General features: G+C 38.8%; 2 protein-coding genes across 2 annotated transcripts in view; both read right to left on the reverse strand.

The window, feature by feature from the left end:
• LOC131787460 (DNA-directed RNA polymerases I, II, and III subunit RPABC2-like) overlaps positions 1-23,729 on the reverse strand; it is a 135,802-nt gene that overhangs the window by 74,912 nt on the left and 37,161 nt on the right. The gene's annotated exons all lie outside the window — the stretch shown is intronic.
• On the reverse strand, positions 783-10,250 carry LOC131790874 (uncharacterized). The gene is made up of 3 exons (XM_066159846.1): positions 9,470-10,250; positions 6,744-8,944; positions 783-6,116 (listed from the first exon to the last, which is right to left on the reverse strand). The coding sequence occupies exons 1-3, from the start codon at positions 10,224-10,226 to the stop codon at positions 1,338-1,340; spliced, it is 7,737 nt and encodes a 2,578-aa protein (XP_066015943.1). The 5' UTR covers positions 10,227-10,250; the 3' UTR covers positions 783-1,337.

The raw sequence follows: 23,729 nt of genomic DNA on the forward strand, positions 1-23,729 counted from the left end.
ATGATTATTTCGTCAAAAGTTAGCTTTTGGTTTGCCAAGGAAATTACTTTACAGCAACGAAACTCTGGAGCATTAACCAAAGAAATAAGATATGACATGTTATGTAAACAGAAACGAACACAGCTACCCATTATTACCATAGATTTCGTCGTAGAAAACAAAACACGAAGGCAATTAACTAATCATTCAGTAACAGGAGTACTTTGTTCTAATCTTGACCTGAACACCGCAGGCGAGAAACCGTCTTTGTCAGTCCTCGTCGAAATATTCGTTGGCACGCAGTTGATGCAGCTTGTAAAGAAAAAGTATTCTCACATCTTTCATGTCCTCAACCTAAGGTGCATTTTTTAAAATTTTAAATGAGAAAAAATTTTTACGGGTTGAGACAGGATCTGAGAGGTAGGGACTTATTTATTTTTTCATATTCTAGAGTTAATGTAAAGTTGTCATTCTGACAACACTCACACGATAAATTCAATGTGAAAAGTTTATTCAGGATGAGCCAGTCAGTCCTCTAGTACTAAGGAAGAAAAATCAATGATTGTAAATTACAACAAATACAGAAAAGAAAGTGGTCAAACATAAGACTGACCGACCTAGAATGACTTAATTTTCCCGCGAAACGAATGAGTAATCCGAAACTTCCATGATGCCACGCGAACCTCTTCAACTAATTCGTTCCCATGTCACTTAAACGTCAAAAATGACATTTTTATCTCGAGTAAACTCAGATTAAGACAAGAAGTGTTTTTTAATGAAGTTTCTGAAAAGAAACATTGAGGTGAAGTTAAAAATCTTTTATTTTAGTTAAAGAAAAAAAACAAGACTAAATGGTTCCTTCAAGTTTTCCCAAAATCGTTTAATTTTCTGCAAATCCGAGTCCCTTTTCTTCCCAGAGTGACCGGGGTTTACTCTTCTACACAGCTTAAAGGGGAAGGAGTCCTTCAACTGGGTTTTATTATTAAAGGGAGTGAGTTTCTAAAGAAACTGTGGTGCTGCGTCAGTGGGAGAGTAGAGCAAGATAATTTGGTTTTATCAACTGAGTTGTTAAGGTTACTTCCCACCTTCGCGGGTGTCCTTTGGGAAAGAAAATCGTTGGAGTGCTAGTTTCACTATAATCCTAGCAAACTCCTAAAAAAGTAACTTTTGGCTGTGTCTGGGTGTTCTTCCTTGAAGAGTTTAACTCTTATGTCAAGAGCACGCTGACCGGACTGAAGTGCTGACGAGAAATTGCCTAAAGCATGTTGTGTTACTGCGAGATAAAAGTAACTTTGGGCTGTGTCTGGGTGTTCTTCCCCGAAGAGTTTAACTCTTATATCAAGAACACGCTGTTTGAACTAAAGTGCTGACGGAAAATTGCCCAAAGCATCTTGTGTTACTCCGAGATTAAAGTAACTTTTGGCTGTGTCTGGGTGTTCTTCCCCGAAGAGTTTAACTCTTATGTCAAGAGCACGCTGATGCGACTGAAGTGCTGACGAGAAATTGCCTAAAGCATGTTGTGTTACTCCGAGATTAAAGTAACTTTTGGCTGTGTCTCGGTGTTCTTCCCCGAAGAGTTTAACTCTTATGTCAAGAGCTCGCTGATGGGACTGAAGTGCTGACGAGAAATTGCCTAAAGCATGTTGTGTTACTCCGATAGAAAAGTAACTTTCGCCTGTGTGTCGGTGTTCTTCCCCGTAGAGTTTAACTCTTATGTCAAGAGCACGCTGATGGGACTGAAGTGCTGACAAGAAATTGCCTAAAGCATGTTGTGTTACTCCGATACAAAAGTAACTTTCGCCTGTGTGTCGGTGTTCTTCCCTGTAGAGTTTAACTCTTGTGTCAAGAGCACGCTGATGGGACTGAAGTGCTGACAAGAAATTTCCTAAATCATGTTGTGTTACTCCGAGATTAAAGTAACTTTGGGCTGTGCCTCGGCGTGCTTCCCCGAAGAGTTTAACTCTTATGTCAAGAGCACGCTGATGGGACTGAAGTGCTGACGAAAAATTTCCTAAAGCATGTTGTGTTACTCCGAGATTAGAGTAACTTTTGGCTGTGTGTCGGTGTTGTTCCCCGAAGAGTTTAACTCTTATGTCAAGAGCACGCTGATGCGACTGAAGTGCTGAGGAGAAATTTCTTAAAGCATGTTGTGTTACTCCGAGATTAAAGTAACTTTTGGCTGTGTGTCGGTGTTGTTCCCCGGAGAGTTTAACTCTTATGTCAAGAGCACGCTGATGCGACTGAAGTGCTGAGGAGAAATTTCTTAAAGCATGTTGTGTTACTCCGAGATTAAAGTAACTTTTGGCTGTGTCTCGGTGTTCTTCCCCGAAGAGTTTAACTCTTATGTCAAGAGCACGCTGATAGGACTGAAGTGCTGACGAGAAATTTCCTAAAGCGTGTGCTGTTACTCCGATAGAAAAGTAACTTTCGGCTGTGTCTCGGTGTTCTTCCCCGAAGAGTTTAACTCTTATGTCAAGAGCACGCTGATAGGACTGAAGTGCTGACGAGAAATTTCCTAAAGCGTGTTGTGTTAATCCGATAGAAAAGTAACTTTTGGCTGTGTCTCGGTGTTCTTCCCCGAAGAGTTTAACTCTTATATCAAGAGCACGCTGATGGGACTGAACTGCTGACGAGAAATTGCCTAAAGCATGTTGTGTTACTCCGAGATGAAAGTGACTTTCGGCTGTGTCTGGGTGTTCTTCCCCGAAGAGTTTAACTCTTATGTCAAGAGCACGCTGTTTGGACTGAAGTGCTGACGAGAAATTTCCTAAAGCATGTTGTGTTATTCCGATACAAAAGTAACTTTCGGCTGTGTCTGGGTGTTCTTCCCCGAAGAGTTTAACTCTTATGTCAAGAGCACGCTGATCGGACTGAAGTGTTGACGAGAAATTTCCTAAAGCGTGTTGTGTTACTCCGATAGAAAAGTAACTTTCGGCTGTGTCTCGGTGTTCTTCCCCGAAGAGTTTAACTATTATGTCAAGAGCACGCTGTTTGGACTGAAGTGCTGACAAGAAATTTCCTAAAGCATGTTCTGTTACTCCGAGATTAAAGTAACTTTTGGCTGTGTCTCGGTGTTCTTCCCCGAATAGTTTAACTCTTATGTCAAGAGCACGCTGATGGGACTGAAGTGCTGACGAGAAATTTCCTAAAGCATGTTGTGTTACTCCGATAGAAAAGTAAATTTTGGCTGTGTCTCGGTGTTGTTCCCCGAAGAGTTTAACTCTTATGTCAAGAGCACACTGATGCGACTGAAGTGCTGAGGAGAAATTTCCTAAAGCATGTTGTGTTACTCCGATAGAAAAGTAACTTTCGGCTGTGTCTCGGTGTTGTTCCCCGAAGAGTTTAACTCTTATATCAAGAGCACGCTGATGGGACTGAACTGCTGACGAGAAATTGCCTAAAGCATGTTGTGTTACTCCGAGATGAAAGTGACTTTCGGCTGTGTCTGGGTGTTCTTCCCCGAAGAGTTTAACTCTTATGTCAAGAGCACGCTGTTTGGACTGAAGTGCTGAGGAGAAATTTCCTAAAGCATGTTGTGTTATTCCGATACAAAAGTAACTTTCGGCTGTGTCTGGGTGTTCTTCCCCGAAGAGTTTAACTCTTATGTCAAGAGCACGCTGATCGGACTGAAGTGTTGACGAGAAATTTCCTAAAGCGTGTTGTGTTACTCCGATAGAAAAGTAACTTTCGGCTGTGTCTCGGTGTTCTTCCCCGAAGAGTTTAACTATTATGTCAAGAGCACGCTGTTTGGACTGAAGTGCCGACAAGAAATTTCCTAAAGCATGTTCTGTTACTCCGAGATTAAAGTAACTTTTGGCTGTGTCTCGGTGTTCTTCCCCGAATAGTTTAACTCTTATGTCAAGAGCACGCTGATAGGACTGAAGTGCTGACGAGAAATTTCCTAAAGCGTGTGCTGTTACTCCGATAGAAAAGTAACTTTCGGCTGTGTCTCGGTGTTCTTCCCCGAAGAGTTTAACTCTTATGTCAAGAGCACGCTGATAGGACTGAAGTGCTGACGAGAAATTTCCTAAAGCGTGTTGTGTTACTCCGATAGAAAAGTAACTTTTGGCTGTGTCTCGGTGTTCTTCCCCGAAGAGTTTAACTCTTATATCAAGAGCACGCTGATGGGACTGAACTGCTGACGAGAAATTGCCTAAAGCATGTTGTGTTACTCCGAGATGAAAGTGACTTTCGGCTGTGTCTGGGTGTTCTTCCCCGAAGAGTTTAACTCTTATGTCAAGAGCACGCTGTTTGGACTGAAGTGCTGACGAGAAATTTCCTAAAGCATGTTGTGTTATTCCGATACAAAAGTAACTTTCGGCTGTGTCTGGGTGTTCTTCCCCGAAGAGTTTAACTCTTATGTCAAGAGCACGCTGATCGGACTGAAGTGTTGACGAGAAATTTCCTAAAGCGTGTTGTGTTACTCCGATAGAAAAGTAACTTTCGGCTGTGTCTCGGTGTTCTTCCCCGAAGAGTTTAACTATTATGTCAAGAGCACGCTGTTTGGACTGAAGTGCTGACAAGAAATTTCCTAAAGCATGTTCTGTTACTCCGAGATTAAAGTAACTTTTGGCTGTGTCTCGGTGTTCTTCCCCGAATAGTTTAACTCTTATGTCAAGAGCACGCTGATGGGACTGAAGTGCTGACGAGAAATTTCCTAAAGCATGTTGTGTTACTCCGATAGAAAAGTAAATTTTGGCTGTGTCTCGGTGTTGTTCCCCGAAGAGTTTAACTCTTATGTCAAGAGCACACTGATGCGACTGAAGTGCTGAGGAGAAATTTCCTAAAGCATGTTGTGTTACTCCGATAGAAAAGTAACTTTCGGCTGTGTCTCGGTGTTGTTCCCCGAAGAGTTTAACTCTTATATCAAGAGCACGCTGATGGGACTGAACTGCTGACGAGAAATTGCCTAAAGCATGTTGTGTTACTCCGAGATGAAAGTGACTTTCGGCTGTGTCTGGGTGTTCTTCCCCGAAGAGTTTAACTCTTATGTCAAGAGCACGCTGTTTGGACTGAAGTGCTGACGAGAAATTTCCTAAAGCATGTTGTGTTATTCCGATACAAAAGTAACTTTCGGCTGTGTCTGGGTGTTCTTCCCCGAAGAGTTTAACTCTTATGTCAAGAGCACGCTGATCGGACTGAAGTGTTGACGAGAAATTTCCTAAAGCGTGTTGTGTTACTCCGATAGAAAAGTAACTTTCGGCTGTGTCTCGGTGTTCTTCCCCGAAGAGTTTAACTATTATGTCAAGAGCACGCTGTTTGGACTGAAGTGCCGACAAGAAATTTCCTAAAGCATGTTCTGTTACTCCGAGATTAAAGTAACTTTTGGCTGTGTCTCGGTGTTCTTCCCCGAATAGTTTAACTCTTATGTCAAGAGCACGCTGATGGGACTGAAGTGCTGACGAGAAATTTCCTAAAGCATGTTGTGTTACTCCGATAGAAAAGTAAATTTTGGCTGTGTCTCGGTGTTGTTCCCCGAAGAGTTTAACTCTTATGTCAAGAGCACACTGATGCGACTGAAGTGCTGAGGAGAAATTTCCTAAAGCATGTTGTGTTACTCCGATAGAAAAGTAACTTTCGGCTGTGTCTCGGTGTTGTTCCCCGAAGAGTTTAACTCTTATGTCAAGAGCACGCTGTTTGGACTGAAGTGCTGACGAGAAATTGCCTAAAGCATGTTGTGTTACTCCGATACAAAAGTAACTTTCGGCTGTGTCTGGGTGTTCTTCCCCGAAGAGTTTAACTCTTATGTCAAGAGCACGCTGATGGGACTGAAGTGCTGACGAGAAATTTCCTAAAGCGTGTTGTGCTACTCCGATAGAAAAGTAACTTTTGGCCGTGTCTCGGTGTTCTTCCCCGAAGAGTTTAACTCTTATGTCAAGAGCACGCTGATGGGACTGAAGTGCTGACGAGAAATTGCCTAAAGCATGTTGTGTTACTCCGAGATTAAAGTAACTTTTGGCTGTGTCTCGGTGTTGTTCCCCAAAGAGTTTAACTCTTATGTCAAGAGCACGCTGATGGGACTGAAGTGCTGACGAGAAATTTCCTAAAGCATGTTGTGTTACTCCGAGATTAAAGTAACTTTCGCCTGTGTCTGGGTGTTCTTCCCCGAAGAGTTTAACTGTTATGTCAAGAGCACGCTGTTTGGACTGAAGTGCTGACAAGAAATTTCCTAAAGCATGTTGTGTTACTCCGAGATTAAAGTAACTTTTGGCTGTGTCTGGGTGTTGTTCCCCGAAGAGTTTAACTCTTATGTCAAGAGCACGCTGATGGGACTGAAGTGCTGACGAGAAATTGCCTAAAGCATGTTGTGTTACTCCGAGATAAAAGTGACGTTTGGCTGTGTCTGGGTGTTCTTCCCCGAAGAGTTTAACTATTATGTCAAGAGCACGCTGTTTGGACTGAAGTGCTGAGGAGAAATTTCCTAAAGCATGTTGTGTTATTCCGATACAAAAGTAACTTTCGGCTGTGTCTCGGTGTTGTTCCCCGAAGAGTTTAACTCTTATGTCAAGAGCACGCTGATTGGACTGAAGTGCTGACGAGAAATTTCCTAAAACGTGTTGTGTTACTCCGATAGAAAAGTAACTTTTGGCTGTGTCTGGGTGTTCTTCCCCGAAGAGTTTAACTCTTATGTCAAGAGCACGCTGATGGGACTGAAGTGCTGACGAGAAATTGCCTAAAGCATATTCTGTTACTCCGATAGAAAAGTAATTTTGGGCTGTGTGTGGGTGTTCTTCCTTGAAGAGTCCTCTTGCGATGTTTAGGGCATATTCAAAGGACTGAATGGCTCTGGGATAGTTTTGCACCTGAAGAAGAGTGTCGCCTTGGTCCATATAGCTTTTATATAATTCTTCTTGATGCAAATTTAAATTAAGATTTTTGTTGGGTCTAACTTTATCTCCTGCGTTAACTTTTCCACTTTGTTTTAAGGTCTTTTTATGATAACTGATCCGCGTGTCGCACAACTTTGATGCCTCCTCGGGATTATTCAGTACATCTTTAAGTGTCAAATTGATGTTGCGCTGGAAGGTCCATGAACCAATGGAATGTGGGAGGATCTGTGTTTTTGTTTGATTTGACATCCTTAGCACAGATTTGCTTATTGCTTTCTTTGTTTCGTAATCAGAGAACATTTCTGTTGCTTTGCTAACAACGCAAATAGTTTCTAATCTAAGTGGTTGAGTGGTTATAACATCTGGTTCCGGCATATCTGCTTCGATCATTGTCAAATCTTTGTTATTCACCGGAGGAATAACAAGAAGGCCTGTGTCTCCTAATGCTCTGCATTCATGTAAAGCTTTGGTATAAAACTCTAGTGAAGTTGCTTTCTTTTTATTGAAAAGAAAGTAAGTAACAAGAATTTGCAGTGCAGTTAGGCTGAGAATTCGCTGTTCCGGGCTGTCACTCATCAAGCAAAGAGCTTCTTGCAAGTTCTGAGCTCCGTCGTCTGCTTTGCCTGAAACCAGTTGACAGATGCCTCTATAACACAGGATTTTTATTTTATCATCTACCGACAAAGAAGGGCCTTCGGCTTTTGAGAGCAGCGTCATGGATCTTCCATTTATCCCCCAAGTCACTTCGGTGAATGCTAAGGACACCAGCAACTGACTGTAGAACGCGCCCTTTTTAAACTTCTGAGCTTCTTTGGTTGCGTGGTCGTAAATTTTGTCGATGATTTTTCCCTCGCACCAAAAAAGGGAGTCTAGAAAGATTTCTGCTTTTGTCAGGACACCAAATGCAACGTCACATGTCTTAGGATCGGAACAGCTCTCCATAAGACTTTGAACAATATTCTGCTTCTCTTCATAGAAATCAATAAATGCTTGCATGGATTGTCCCGTCAAAAACTGTTGATTTAGCTGCTCGAAAAGAGAGACGTAAAATGCAGACAAACGTGCCTTGGAGTTTAGAATTGCTTCTTTCATTTCATATTCACCTTTTTCTCTTGCAAAATAAAGAACCAACTTATGCATCGAAAATGACTCAGCCTTGGAGCTAGAGTCAAGAAAAGATTTTCTCCGAAGTCTATGCAAGACTTTCTTGGCCTCCAGAGTTGGTTTTACACCCATGACAGCTGCAGCAACTGAGTGGTTAAAATCTCCAGAAAGAACACTAAGTGATACCAATGCTTCTTTCTCTGATAAAGAGAGTCTCTGAAAAGAGGATTTAAATAGGAGCCTCAATCGCAGATTGCTTGGATAATCTGGATTGTCCAACAGCTCGAAAAGGTTACTTTCTATAGATTCCTTAAATCTGTCTAAAAATCGACTCGGCTGCGCATTATCTTCAGCAATAGAGGAACACAATAGTTTCATGGCCAAAGGTACGAAACCACAGATTTTTGCAATTTTCGAGCAGTCAGACGCTGTTGCTTTTGGAAGTAATCCGCCGACTAAGGTTTGAGAGAAGGACTCGTGTAATGGCCCTATTCTTACTGCTTGATGGCCTTCAAAATGCACATTCATAAACTCAAGAGATTCCCTTGTGGTAAGAAGAAATGTTAAATTTTTTAATTGATTAAGAATGACTTCCAGAAGGTTTATAAAATCCTCCTTCACATTGGGTGCTCCACTTTCGAGTAATTCATCTGCATTGTCAAGAATTATCACAAATTGATCTGAAATGTTGCTTAAAAAGCGGGAAAGTTCGTCTTCTATGGACATCCCATGAGGCATTTGATCTTTTGTAGAGTGTCTTCTGAAGAAGCTCAGAAGCTGCGTGGTCAGATCGGCTTTTGAAAGAAGACCTCGCATGGAGAAGAAGTATACGGGAATTCCTCCAGTTTGGAGGTGATGTCCGACTTCAGTTGCCACAGAAGTTTTACCAAAACCAGGCGAGCCCCATATCGACACGATCCGGGAACTTTTGGAAGTTAAGTGACTGCTGATGTCTTCACACTCGCTCTGACGGCCAGTGAAGTGTGGAACCCTCGAAGGAAGATTTGATGGTGGAAGGAATGGCTTTGAATCTTAAAAGGAACAAATCGATGCAATCATAAAAGAGCTAAATATTGGTAGTTGAAATGCAGATGAAAATAATGATCGTAAAAAGGGTATATTTTATTGTACCATTAAAAATCTGGAAAATTAAGTTTTATGAATACAACTTTGATCATAAGCTTCTTGCTCTTTCCGTGAGGATGTAATCTTAACAACATCCCACGAGAGTCACGATGCCGGTAAATATAGTGAGTGTGGTTTACTTCTTGCACAAATTGTTTTGAAATAAAAGACAACAGATTGTTCAAGGTGGTACTCTGGTTATAGACGAAATTCAACTGAGGGGAGAAAAAAGGATTTTCAAGACATGTGCAAAGCATTCTTGCAAAAAACTGGAAGTTGCTCACTGAACTACTATTACTAAAGTACAGAGTAAAAACGCTGTTGTCTCTTTTCTCTTCCATGCCAAAGAAGAGCTTGTAAGACTCTACCACATTGCATCTTAAAATTTTTGTTAATCTAAAAATTCTGTAGAGCTTTTTATTGGTTTATACCTGTTTGATCTTGATGCATCTTAAGTTTCAAAGCGAGGTCATCAACTTTTTCCTCTATAGCATTCCCTTGTGCTACTAATTTGTCGAAATCTGATTTCACTTCTTCGAGACACTCGATATATAATCTGGTCTCCTTTTTAACACTTTCCTCCAATTTGCGAACTTCTTTAGTGGGAAAGTCAGACTCTGTCAATCCACCGATGGCATCAACGGGATCTGTCATGATTCCAAGAGCTTTGAATGCTTCTTTAGCGAGCTGCACGTATTGGTCAAAGGTTGGTTTATCAATCTCTGACCTGTCCGAGTGACAAAGCGAGTTTCGTAAAAGTCGAAGTTGATCAATCGCGAGAGCGAAAGTTTCGGCTGTATTTCCGCTTGGACTCAAAACAGATGGATGGAACTTTCCAGGAGGTACTTTATGGTGCTTTACGTACAGTTCACCAAGTGTCTTGTAATGACCTTTGCTATCTGGCGTGGCGAAGCACCTTGCATAGATGGTGGCTTGGAATAGGGCGGTACAGTCCCATTCTTCATAGGAGATGTGTGTAGGAACTTTCGTTTTTCCACCTTCTTCAGCGAGAAACAAATTTCTTACTACCATGGAGTTATCCCACGGTTGATACCCGGGACGATGTCCAAATATGTTGTCCCACATGGATTTGAAAGTCTGCCGCAAAGCAATGGCGAACTCATTGAGTACAATGGAGGCGAATTTAAAGTAATTCAGCTGCTCGTTCGTAAAAGGCTGTAGAGCCATACTCGGCTTTATTTCAGGAGATAGCTATCGTCGACCAAAACCCTGAAAGAGATTCAATTTGTTGAAGCATACATACGTCTAAGAGAAATTGAAAAGTGATTGATTTATGTGAGGGGGAAAAGGAAAAAAGTTTTTTCGACATGTGATTCTCTGTTAAATGAATCGTTTATCGCAAATGCGCACTGGCTTTATCAATTGTGCTAGACGGCATGGATGCGGTAAATGGCTACAAAACTAAGTTAACCTGAGACAAAGTGAAAACTCATCTCCTACTTGATATTAGAATAAAGATGTACACCTTGACTCTGCTTTCTGTGTGGATGCCAAGTCCCAGGACTTTGTAATTATATCAAAAATAGTTCCCTCTCGAGGTTCAATGTTGTGTGTCATTAAAAGGCGGCAACCGAGAAATCGAACACTGTGAAGCCATAGGATGAATGTGCATCTTAGAACTTAAAGTACTTCAAGAACTTCGCTTCAATAAGCGTGGTATAGCATCAAAACCTTTTTTTTTCCAAACCTAAACGCCACTTTATTGATACCGAGTTTTCTTTGCCAGCAAACAGTTTGAGATAATTTCACGTCTTTAATATGATACTTTCGCGGTATTTTGATTTACATGTTTATGAAACTTCAAAACTCTTTCAAGTTTCCAAAGAATTCATATTTTCTGTTGTAACCTCCTACAAGATATCCTAAAAGAGAGGGATTACGAACTTGTTGGCACGAACAAGAGGCACGAAGAAACAAATTATTGCGCATTTTATGATGGAAAGAAATTCAATTATGCTGAAAGCGGATTAAAACTTTTCCATTTCCTGTACGTAAGAGGATGACTACAAAACGTCAAATGCCAAACGTCAAATCATGTTACTGACAGCAGTGATCAGAAATTGAGTGTCGTGCCAAGTCTACCAAAGTTAAGAGTTTCTCAGACCTTCATCCATATTCTGTTTTTGTTCTATTTCGTCAATACACCTTGCATTATATTTAAAAAAAACAGACAAGACGACTCACAAACACGCCTGCTCTTTAAAATTCCCCGACTTAGTCTTGATAGAAATAACAGTTACTTTCCTCAATCTTACATCTAGAGCAGACGATTAAAAGCCTGGTTTAAATATAATATTAAAAGGTCCGTGGCCATGTGTGACTGTTAGCATTCTGGATTGGTTATTATTCGTTAAAATGAGAAGTGACATGGTAACTAAAAATAACTGTGTGTAAATGATAGGCATCATGAACTGTACCCCACTCTTGATCCTCTTTGATACAAGCAATTATTATTCTTCACGCTCCAATTTTTTTTTTTTTTTTTTTTGCTTGGGAGTCATATTTTGCGTCTGTACAACATTAGTAATGAGTAACATTTCATTACCTCAACTCCCTGTAAGCACTGCTGTATAGCCAAGTCCCTCCACGCTTTGTGCGTTTCTGGTTCGACCCACGCTCGGCTCGTGCTCGCTAGAAAAACACAGTTATTTTTAGTTAAAACTGATGAGGTCACAAGGTTTGGATTTTTTTCTTCTAGTATTTTTTAGTTAGCAGATCACTTCTCATTTTAAAGAATAATAATTGCTTGCGCTAAAGTGGATCAGGAGTGGGGCACAGTTTCATGATGCCTATTACAAGACTAAAATGAGTCTCATTAACTTAAGTGCAACTCTCAAGAAACTAAATAAAAACAGTGAAACCTATAATCAACACAACTATCTGTTAAGACTATTTTCATAGTCTTTGTCAAATTTATTTGTACATATAAATGTTACACTACGACTTATTTTTTTTCTTTTTACCCCGGTGGAACTTGGGCTAATAATAAGGACTGGTACATAAAGATTGCTGTCTGTATAAATATTTCATCTTAGCAGTGCACCTTAGACTTAAAGAAATTTTTTATTCCAAACTTTAACCAAATGCACAATATGACTGATCACATCTCAACAAAATGTGTTATCCTGTTGTAAATGTACTCTGCCCACAGGTATGTTATCTGAATGAGCACTGTCAAATAATGGGACATCTAATATGGTCAATTTGGCTTTTATATGGTCTTTTAGTCTTATTAACTGAGTTGATAACGTAAATTGGCCACCATCAATAGTTTCAAAGCTGACGCTTCGAGCGTTAGACCTTCATAAGAGCGACTGGAGAAATTGTGGGTTATGTGTGTGTGTGTTTGCCGTATTTACTCGATTTAAACGCCGCTCTCGAGAGTCCATGGTTCTCGAGAAATGTGGCGTGATATTTACAAGTCAAACACGCCTTAGCAAGGGAAATTTCCCTTTTAATCTGGACAATACCCTCAGCATTGTTCAATTTCCGTTTTGAAATGAACATGTCCACTCTGAATGATGCTTTTCATGCGATAGAGCACGCGATAGAGCAGGAATAACTTCTATTTCGTCCATAGCGCTCACCTTACGCTTACTTATGCTTGATTAAAAGATGCACCAAAAAAACAAACCAAAAAAAGAAACAGACCAGACGACTCAAAAAACATGCCTGCATGCTCTTCAAAATTCGCAGACTTAGTCTTGACAGAAATAACAATTACTTTCCTTAATCTTACATCAGATCTGGAGCAGACAATTAAATATAATCTGAAAAGTTCTGTCTGGGGCCATGTGTGACTAATAGCATTCTGGATTGGTTATTATTCTTTAAGGTGAGAAATGATACGGTAACTAAATATAACTGTGTGTAGATGATAGGCATCCTGAAACTGTACCCTACTCTTGACCCTCTTTAAACGGTTACTGACGGCTAAAAGTAACTTTTTCGGGATACTGTCCAAAGGCCTCAGTTAACATATTGAAATAGTACTTCGAACGCCTCTTAGTGCCTTTTTTCGCTCAGAAAACTGTCCTAAATGCGGCTTCGTAAGTCATCCACCACACACGCTTCGAATTTGAATTTGACCTGATAGGTCACATGTGTGTACACTTAGCAAAGTAAATATGGCGGATAGTAGTTTAAATGAGGGGAGTTCGATATTGTGGTCTGATTATTTGGATTTTGAGGCCTCGTTGTTAGGTGAAAATAATGGTAGGGCTTATGAGGCTGTTGGTTAAATCAGGCCATGGCGATTTGAACCACCAGGACGAACCGAAAATAAACTGCGAGAGTCACATGAGTAGACCGTGACGGCATAAAAGGAATATGTATTTTAGAACTTAAATTCCTTCAAATAATTCACTCCAATAAGCTTGGTATAGCGTCAAATATAGTGTTTTTTAAATCCCAGCTGCACTTTATTGATACAGAGTTTTCTTTCCCAGCAAACAGCTTCAATGAATTTCACCTCTGATGTGATACTTTCACGGTATTTTGATTTTAATGTTTATGAAATATCAAACTTGCATGGCATGAACAAGAGGCACGAAGAAACAAATTATTGCGTATTTGATGATAACAGGAAATTGAAGGCTACAAAAGATTGCATTTTCATTCATGCTAAAAGCGGCTTAAAACTTTTACATTCTCTGTTGCTAAGATGATGACTATCTAACGTCAAATGCCAAACGTCAAATCTTGTGAGCGACAGCAATGATCAGAAATTGATTGTTGTGCCAAGTCTAACATATTTAGAGTTTCTTAGACCTTCATCGATATTGTCTATTGTTGTTTTATTTCGTTAATAGTTGAAAAAAAACTAGCTGTTACTTACCTTCCTTAAAATTTAAGTAACAGCGAGAAATATTACAATGATGGTAGACGCACAAACTGATTATCGTAATGATTATTGGACGAACTGCAAGACTGCAACACGAAATTTACTCGGAGAGTGGTTGACGTGTTATGAATTGTTATTGATGACACACGGAAAATTTAAACCCTCAATATGCAAAATGCCTCTGCAATGAAGAGTTAATTGTTCTCAAGAAATGTGGCGTGTTGTTTTACAGATCTAACACACCTTAGCAAGGGAAATTTCCCTTTTAATCTAGACAATACACTCAGCATGGCGACCCATAACAATGCTCTTCAAAATTCCCTGACTCAGTCTTGACAGAAATAACAATTACAATGTTCAATCTTACACCAAGAAGAGGCGTGTTTTTTGAGTTGTCTAAATTAAGCAAACTAAATTAACTTAGGACAAAGGGAAACTTCACCTCCTTCTTTATATTAGAATAAAGATGTACGCTTTAAATCTGCTTCTGTTTGGATGCAAGTCCCAGCACTTTGTAATTATAACTAAAATATTTCCCTCTCGAGGTTCAAATGTTGCATCTCATTAAAATACAGAAACCGAGAAATCGAAGACTGTGACGCCAGAAGATGAATGCGCATCTTAGAACTTAAAGTCCTTCAAATAATTCACTTCACTGAGCTTAGTTTAGCGTCAAAACCTGGTTTTTTTTCCAACCTCAACTCCCCTTTAATGATACAGAGTTTTCTTTGCCATCAAATGGTTTGAATTAATTTCACGTCTGATATGATACTTTCACGGTGTTTTGATTTTTACATGTTTATGAAATTTCAAAACTCTTTCAACTTGCCAAAGACATAATAATTTCAGTTGTATCTTCCTAAAAGATATTATAAATGAATGGGATTACGAACTTGCATGGCATGAATAAGAGGCGCGAAGAAACAAATTATTGCGCATTTAATGATAACAGGAAATTGAAGGCTACAAAAGGTTGCAATTTCATTTATGCTAAAAGCGACTTAAAAACTTTTACATTCTCTGTTCCTAAGGTGATGACTGTCAAACGTCAAATGCCAAACGTCAAATCTTGTTAGTGACAGCAGTGATCAGAAATTGTTGTGCCAAGTCTAACAAGAGCGAGAAATATCATGATTGCAGACGCACAAAGTGATTACCTCAATGATTATTGGACGAAATGCAAGACTGCAACTCAAAATTTATCCAGAGAAATGTTGAGGTGTTATGACTTGTTATTCATACTATTCGGAAAATTAAAACCCTTAATATGCAAAATGCCTCTGCAATGAACAGTTCATTGTTCTCCAGAAATGTGGCGTGATGTTTACGGGTTAAACGCACCTTAGCAAGGGAAATTTCCCTTTTAATCTGGACAATACACTTAGTATCGTTCAACTTCCGTTTTGAAATGAACATGACAACCCTACACAATGCTCTTCAAAGTTCCCTGACTTAGTCTTGATAGAAATGACAATTACTTTCTTCAATCTTACACCTAGAACAGACATGTTTTTTGAGTTGTCTAAATTAAGTTGACTAAACTATCGTGAGACAAAGTGAAAACTCACTTCTACTTTATATTAAGATAAAGATGTACGCTTTGAATCTGCTTTCTTTTGTCTATTTGTCCTTCTAGACAGAAAGTCTCTTATATTGTTGATGAACACTTTTGTTTTTAGTAAACTGTTCTATTGCTCAACTGTATGGCCTAACACTTCTGAAGGCAATGTAAAGAAACTCCAATTAGTACAGAATTTTGCTGTGCGTATCGTGTTAGGTCTTAGGAAATATGATCACTTCTTAGAAGGCATAAGATCCCTTAACTGGCTTACTGTTAAGGATAGACTCCTTCTTAACGATGCTGTAATGGTATTTAAGTGTCTTAATGATCTAGTCCCAAAATATCTGGCCAATATATTTGTACCTCGTTCTCATATCCACACTAGGACTACGCGATCATGCAATCTTTTACACATCCCTCGTTGTCGTCCACGTTCATTCACATGTCGTGGATGCAAACTTTGGAACTGTTTTTCTAATGATTTGAAAGCTGCGGACAGTGTATATATCTTCAGGCGTCGTTTAGCGCAGAAGCTATTAAGCGGTGAACATTTGTGTTGAGTATAACTTCATTTTTGAACTATATTCCTAGGTCTTTTGTAATTGATTCTAGTTATAAAATGTCTTATTTACCTAGCATTATTCCTTCTCCTTTTTAACTTATATGTATTTTAAAAGTTGTAGTTAGACACTGCAACCGAATAGCCCAAGTTGGGAGTTAATATGAACGTATGTATGTATTTGAATGCCAAGTCCCAGCACTTTGTAATTAAAACTAAAATATTTCCTTCTCGAGATTCAAATGTTGTATCTCATTAAAATGCAAAAGCCGAGAAATCGAAGACTGTGACGCTATAGGATGAATGTGCATCTTAGAACTGAAAGTCCTTCAGAAAATTCACTTCAATAAGCTTGGTATAGCGTCAAAACCTATTTTTTCCAAACCTCAACTCCGCTTCATTGACACAAAGTTTTCTTTGCTAGCAAACATTTTGATTTAATTTCACGTCTGATATGATACTTTCACGGTATTTTGATTTACATGTTTATGAAATTTCAAAACTCTTTCAAGTTGCCAAAGACTTAATATTTTCTGTCGCAAATTCCTACAAGATATTCTAAATGAATGGGATTACGAACTTGCATGGCATGAACAAGAAGCACGAAGAAACAAATTATTGCGCATTTGATGATAACGGGAAATTGAAGGCTATAAAAGATTGCATTTTCATTTATGCTAAAAGCGGATTAAAACTTTTACATTCTCTGTACGTGAGATGATGACAGTCAAACTTCAAATGCCAAACGTCAAAGCTTGTTTCTGACAGCAGCGATCAGAAATTGAGTGTTGTGCTAAGTCTAATAAAGTTTAGAGTTTCTTAGACCTTCATCGATATTGTCTGTTGTTGTTTTATTTCGTAATAGTTGAAAAAAAACTGTCACTTACCTATCTTGAAATTCAAGTTAGGGCGGGAAGTGTCATGATGGCAGACGCACAAACTGATTATCTTTTTGATTAGTGGACGAACTGCAGGACTGCAACTCGAATTTCTCTGGGGACTGGTTGAGGTGTTATGACTTGTTATTCATACCACACGGAAATTTTAAACCTTTGATATGCTAAATGCCTTGGCAATGAAGAGTTTATTGTTTTCGAGTAATATGGCGTAATGTTCACAGGTCAATCACACCTAAGCAAGGGAAACTTCCCTTTTAATCTGGACAATACACTTAATATTGTTCCACTTCCGTTTTGAAATAAACGTGGCCACTCTGAACAATACTCTTCAAAGTTCCCTTACCTATTCATCGACAGAAATAAAATTACTTTCTTCACTCTTACTTCCAGAACATGCGTGTTTTTTAAGTTGTCTAAATTAAGTTGACTAAATAAGCTTTAGACTGTGAAAACTCATACATGTGTACTTTATATTAGAATAAAGATGCACGCTCTACATCTGCTTTCTATTTGGATGCCAAGTCCCAGCGCTTTGTGATTAAAACTGAAATATTTCCCTCTCGATATTCAAATATTGTATCTCATTAAAATGCGAAAACCGAGAAATTCGGTAAGCTTGGTTAAGCGTCAAAACCTATATTTTTCAAACATCAACTCCACTTTATTGACACAAAGTTTTCATTGCCAGCAAACAGTTTGAATTAATTTCACGTCTGATATGATACTTCCACGGCATTTTGATTTACATGTTTATGAAATTCCAAAAACTCTTTCAAGTTTCTAAAAGACTCAAGAGAGGATGTCAGCATCCATCGCACAAATTTGAAATATTCTGGCAAGTCGCCCAAAATTTGATTTCACTCCTACTTTGATATATTGTAGCCAACATGTCTTAATAATTATGGCGTAGTTTTTTTTGTGAAAATATATTTTAGTTTTCGAGAAATTATTTTTTTTGTTCGACCGCTCAAATATGCAAAATTTCACGGTCACAATACCCGAGTTGTGTGACCTCATGTAACGAACATACTTGACCTCCGATATTTCTGTCAACATAATCGTTTGTTTTATCTTCTAACCTTAATCTCCTGTCATTATTGAAGCTGGCAAATAAATGTTTATTTTTTGGTGGACATTTTTTTCCGACATACTTTTCCAATGTCGAATAGTAGTATCAAAACAATACGCTAATGTATAGCTCCACCGAGGCGCGTTATTACAATACAGCCAAACACCACCAGGGGAGTACACAGGCTTCATCCGAACATGGCACACCGGGGGTGCATACAAAATAAATCTGCACAATTTCCTTCAAAATACACACTTTAACCGTAACCAAAATATATATCGAATACTAACAACAAACATAATAGAAATTTAGCCAAGAAACGTAAACTTCAATGCAATCTTCGATGAGTCACGATTTGAATTACCATCGACACCTCAGGGTACACCTGACTGGCAAGCCGAACAATAGCCACTAGGGAAGGTACAAAACTCAAAGAAGAGCGAGAACTGTCACCAGCAAAATCAATACGAAGCGCCAAACATCGTGAATGCCCTGGTACCGAACAATACGTTCTTTGCTTTACCCTTAGTGAACAAATCCGATTTGTTGGGCGGAAATAGCCAGTCCCTTACAAAGAAATTTGAAAGCGCACCATAGCTACATAGTAATGGCTGAAAATATGCGGACTTCTACATAGTTACGATTAGAAAATCAACTGCCTTACAGTCACTCATATGACTCAACACTCTACCAACAAGAGTGGTAGGTGAGACAAGCCAGTTTTATTCTAATGATCAATCCTGTGTAAACGCATCCACAGCTTCTGTGCCGGGTTTGAGGAATCTAGAATTGAATTTTGGCAATTTGGTGTTATAATCGCAAGCAAATCTGTCAAATCGCGATCTTCGAGGAAAAGAAAAAAAAAGGTCATCATGCTCGTTCGTAAAAGCCATGCTCGGCGTTAGCTCAGGAGATAGCTGTCCTCTACCAAAAGTTCCTTTTAAAAGGAAGAAAGTTTCTTTCGTCATGTAGTTCTCATTTAAATAAATACTTAATCGCACATGCACACTGGCTCTATTACTTGAGCATGACGGCAAGGATACGAAAAGTGGCTACACATCTAAATTAACTTGAAGCAAATTGAAAACTCGTCTCTTAAAATTAAAATATAGATGTACGCTTTGAATCTGCTTTCTTTTGGGATGCAAAGTCCCAGCACTTTGTAATTAAAACTGAAATATTCCCTTTAGAGGTTCAAATGTTGTGTCTCACTAAAATGCGGAAACCGAGAAATCGAAGACTGACGCCATAAGATGAATGTGTATCTTAGATCTTAAAGTCCGTCAAAAATTCACTTCAATAAGCTTTGTATAGCGTCAAAACCTTTTTTTTTCCCAAACCCTCAACTCCACTTTATACAGAGTTTTCTTTGCCAGCGAACAGTTTGAATTAACTTCACGTCTGATATGATACTTTCACGGTAATTTGCTTTACATCGTTCTGAAATTTCAAACTCTTTCAACTCGCCAAAGACTCAATATTTTCTGTTGTAACTTCCTATAAGATATCCTAAATGAATGGGATTACGAACTTGCATGGCATGAACATGAAGCACGAAGAAACAAATTGTTGTGCATTAGGCTATAAAAGATTGCATTTTATTTATGCTAGAAGCGGCTTAAGACTTTTACATGCTCAGTACGTAAGATGATGACTGTCAAACGTCAAATCTTGTTACTGAGAGCAGTGATCAGAAATTGAGTGTTGTTCCAAGTCTAACAAAGTTTAGAGCTTCTTAGACCTTCATCAATATTGTCTGTTGTTGTTTTATTTCGTTAATACACCTTATGCCGTTCATTACGAGAATATACGCATTAAGGCGAACAATTGCGTAAATGAAAAGTATAGAGGGGAAATTGAAAAAAAACTTTTCCTCACCTACCTCGAAATTCAAGTTAAAACGAGAAGTATCATGATGGCAGACGCACAAACTGATTATCTAATTGATTATTGGACGAACTGCGCGAACACAACTCAGTATTTATCTGGAGACTGGTTGTGTTATGACTTGTTATTCATACCACACGGAAATTTTAGACCCTCAAGATGCTAAATGCTTATGCAGTAAAGAGTTCATTGTTCTCGAGAAATGTCGCGTGCTGTTTACAGGCGAAATACACCTTAACAAGGAAAATTTCCCTTTGATCTGGACAATACTCTCAGAATTGTTCAATTTCCGTTTTGAAATAGACATGGCCACCCTGAACAATGCTTTTCAAAACCAGCGATAGAGAAGGAACGACATTTTTTTCATCCGTATCGCTCACCTAACGCTAAATTTCTCTTGTTTGAAAGATGCTGAAAAAACATATCAGACAACTCAAAAACACGCCTGCTCTTCAAAATTCCCTGACTTAGTCTAGACAGAAATAACAGTTACTTTCCTTAATCTTACGACTAGAGCAGACAATTGAAAGCCTTGTTTAAAAATAATCTGAAAAGGTCTGTGGCCATCTGTGACTGATAGCATAGGACGGATTCATTTTTTAGAGTACTTTTCCACATAATCCACTTTTCAACGCGTTTGTATCGGTCCTAAGTTTTCTTGTATTGAATCTGGTGAAATTTGGTGAAACTTGCCAATCACTGTGGAGCGAGAAAGAAAACATCTGCTATCAAGAAGTACATGCAGTGAAAAATAAAAATTTGGAAGCTGTTACAGAGAAACAACTGCAGGTACAACCCAGATCCATTGTGCAGCTTCAAGGAGTAGGAGAAAACTGAACCTGGTGTCCAACCATTAGGTTCTCTTTTTGTTCGAACAAATGCAATCCGCTGTCGCTGCACACTTTGCTGGAAAGCTGGTGAGGGCTAACTCCTTCTGCATTTGCATTTTTATAAACATCACTACACAGCGCTTACCTGGTCTTCGTTTTCTTCGCTTGAAATCCTGTTGTTTTCCGTTCATTTTATAAAATTTCAGTGCGGCTAAGAGTGGTAAAGTTTTGAATGACTTGAGCGTGAATACACGTATTAATTTTTTTCATTAAATTCAGGTCGTAATTTGAGAAACATTACATGCTTGTTATTTCCATCGCACGATTTTGTCTCTGTGTCGGTTGGTTTTTTTAGCCAAGACACTGCGTTTTATATTGTTGATGCTAGGCAGTCTCATAATATGTGCCTTAATGGTTTCCTCTCTCGGGCTGTCGGCTTGTTTTATTAACGACAAACGAGCGTAAGTAATTTACTGTTCACTCAGCTGACAGTGGTACATTTTTAATGCGAGTAACCTTTGAAACCTTGCAGACAAGATTTATTTCATCATGTTTCCGGTCGCAAATGAGAAACAACACTCGAGTATGGCGCTCACAACAAGGTGTTTCTTGTAACGTCGATTCACAGCATGTTTCTGTTATATTCACTTCCACAGAAAGTCATACTTAGGGACACGTATGTGCTATATATGCTATTCAATGTTAGTTGTAACCGTCTCTGAAAAAGTCTCAGAGACGAAACGCGTTGGAAAAATAAACAAAAAGTTACAAGAGCAAGAAGCCTCTCTTTGTGCTGTTCACAAGTCTCCGTTAAAAAAAGATAAATAAAGACTCAATCTTGTACATTTCCGGAACGTAGAAGAAGATTTTCGTTCACGACACCAGATCAAAACCTCCCGAAATTCATGACAACAATTATGTCACGCTCACTCTCGAACCGATGGGCTTGAGGTCACAGTGACATACATGCTTTTCGGCTTGGACTAAAAAATGTTTCTTAAAGAAACAGACGCAATAATGTTCATGAGAAAAAAAATAATATAATTTTTTTGACCGTTGCTTGGCATGGCACATGGCATGCAATTTATCTGTGGCTCTGAATACAGATACGCGATTCGTCGCGTTTCCATAATTCAACCTTTTTAGAGAAAAGTATTTTATTCATTACTTTGTATTTCAGTCTCTTAATAGTGGCTTGTACCAGAATAAAAGAAAAGTTTTTTTCCCCCGCTCGGTAGCGGCTTGACGGCGAGTGCGAAGTTGTTACTTTCAGTTGTTAACATGACCGGCTTTCCACTGTGTGCGTGGACGTATCATATCACGCGTACGTGTACGTGTGACGTATCATATCACGCGACCCAGATCGAAACGTTTTCAAAATGGCCGTCGATTAAGCGTCAAAAAAAATTTCTAGAAAATTTGGTTTTGCACAACATATCGTTTATTTAATTGCTCATTTAGGATTTTTAATCTAAGAGGAATGTATAAGGACAAAAAAAAAGGGGGGGGGGAATTCGCCGTCAGTTACCCATTAAAGTGTTTATGACACCAATTTTTTTTTGCATTTTTTAATTGATAACTGCATTTACAGTTAGAAATAATCCGCCTTAGCGCCTAGCGAGTTTTCCTTGACCATTTTTTTGCTCACTGAAAGTACAATTTTGTTCGATTGGTTTCTTCGTGGAATTTTTCTAGCGGCCAGAAGTCTTTCACGAAGCGAATGAACTTAACGAAAAATAGGGTTTTAATTGAAAATAAATACTTGCCTATTAAATACAAAATCCGCTTAATTGTTCGTACAACCGCTTTAATGATTGTCCTATTCACACTAATGCCGTCCAGAAATGCTGTTGAATTGCAGACAGTGTGGTAAAAATATTAATGAATGGTTTTTGCACCATAATGTTTGTATATTGTCTTTACTGGCATTCAAGATGGCGTTAATGACTTGAAGGTTAGCGGAAATTAAAGTATATTTTTCTCTTTTGTATGACGATTGACGCATAAGAATGTCCAAAATTGTTATCGAATGTTGATTAAAATGCAAAAAATCGTTTGGGAATCTGATTTACGCGCAAATGATCGTTTTTTGTCGCTGATGAATGTAACTTTACGCAATTGTTCGCCTTTTCACGCAAATGAATGCGTATTTTCACACAATAAACAACAAAAGGTGTAGTAGGAAAAAAAAGTGTTACTCACCTACCTCGAAATTCAAGTTAGAGCGAGAAATATCATGATGGCAGACACACAAACTTATTATCTCATTGGACGAACCGCGAAACTGCAACTCGAAATTTATCCGGAGACTGGTTGACGTACTATGACTTGTTATTCTCACCACAAATTTTAAACCCTTAATAAATGCCTACGCAATGAAGAGTTCATTGTTCTCGAGAAATCTGGCGTGATGTTTACAAGTCAAGCGCACTTTAGCAAGGGAAATTTCCCTTTTAATCTGGACAATACACTTAGTATTGTTCAATTTCCGTTTTGAAGTAAACATTGCCACCCTGAACAATACTCTTCCAAACACGCGATAGAGTAGGAACGTCTTCTTTTTCGTCCATAGCGCTCACCTAACGCTTATTTCTGTTTGCTTGAAAGATGCTAAAGAAACAGACTAGACAACTTGAAAATTCCCTGATTTAGTCGTGACGAAAATAATCGATTACTTTTCTTAATCTTACATCTAGAGCAGACAATTAAAAGCCTAGTTTAAATATAATCTGAAAAAATGTGTTTCCATCCGTGACTGATAGCAGTCACGGATGGCAACACATTTTTTTGTGGATTGGTTATTATTCGTAAAAGTGAGAAGTGATATGGCAACTAAAAATAACTGAGTGTAAATGATAGGAATCAGGAACTGTACCCCACTCTTCATCCTCTTTTATGCAAGCAATTATTATTCTTCACGCTCCACTTTTTTTTGGTGCGTGGGAGTCACATATCTTACATCTGTACTACATTAGTAATAAGTAACATTTGATTACCTCAACTCCCTGTAAGCACTGCTGTG

Source organism: Pocillopora verrucosa, chromosome 12 (genome assembly GCF_036669915.1).
Source record: "Pocillopora verrucosa isolate sample1 chromosome 12, ASM3666991v2, whole genome shotgun sequence".
Taxonomy (NCBI): domain Eukaryota; kingdom Metazoa; phylum Cnidaria; class Anthozoa; order Scleractinia; family Pocilloporidae; genus Pocillopora; species Pocillopora verrucosa.

Excerpts from the sequence above, each read along its gene's own strand:
- LOC131790874 (XM_066159846.1), bottom strand. The coding sequence starts at position 10,226 with ATGGCTCTACAGCCTTTTACGAACGAGCAGCTGAATTACTTTAAATTC. Across the intron at positions 8,945-9,469 it reads GATGCATCAAGATCAAACAG|ATTCAAAGCCATTCCTTCCA; the intron begins GTATAAACCAAT and ends GTTCCTTTTAAG. Across the intron at positions 6,117-6,743 it reads CCATTCAGTCCTTTGAATAT|CGTGCTCTTGACATAACAGT; the intron begins GCCCTAAACATC and ends CAGTCCAAACAG.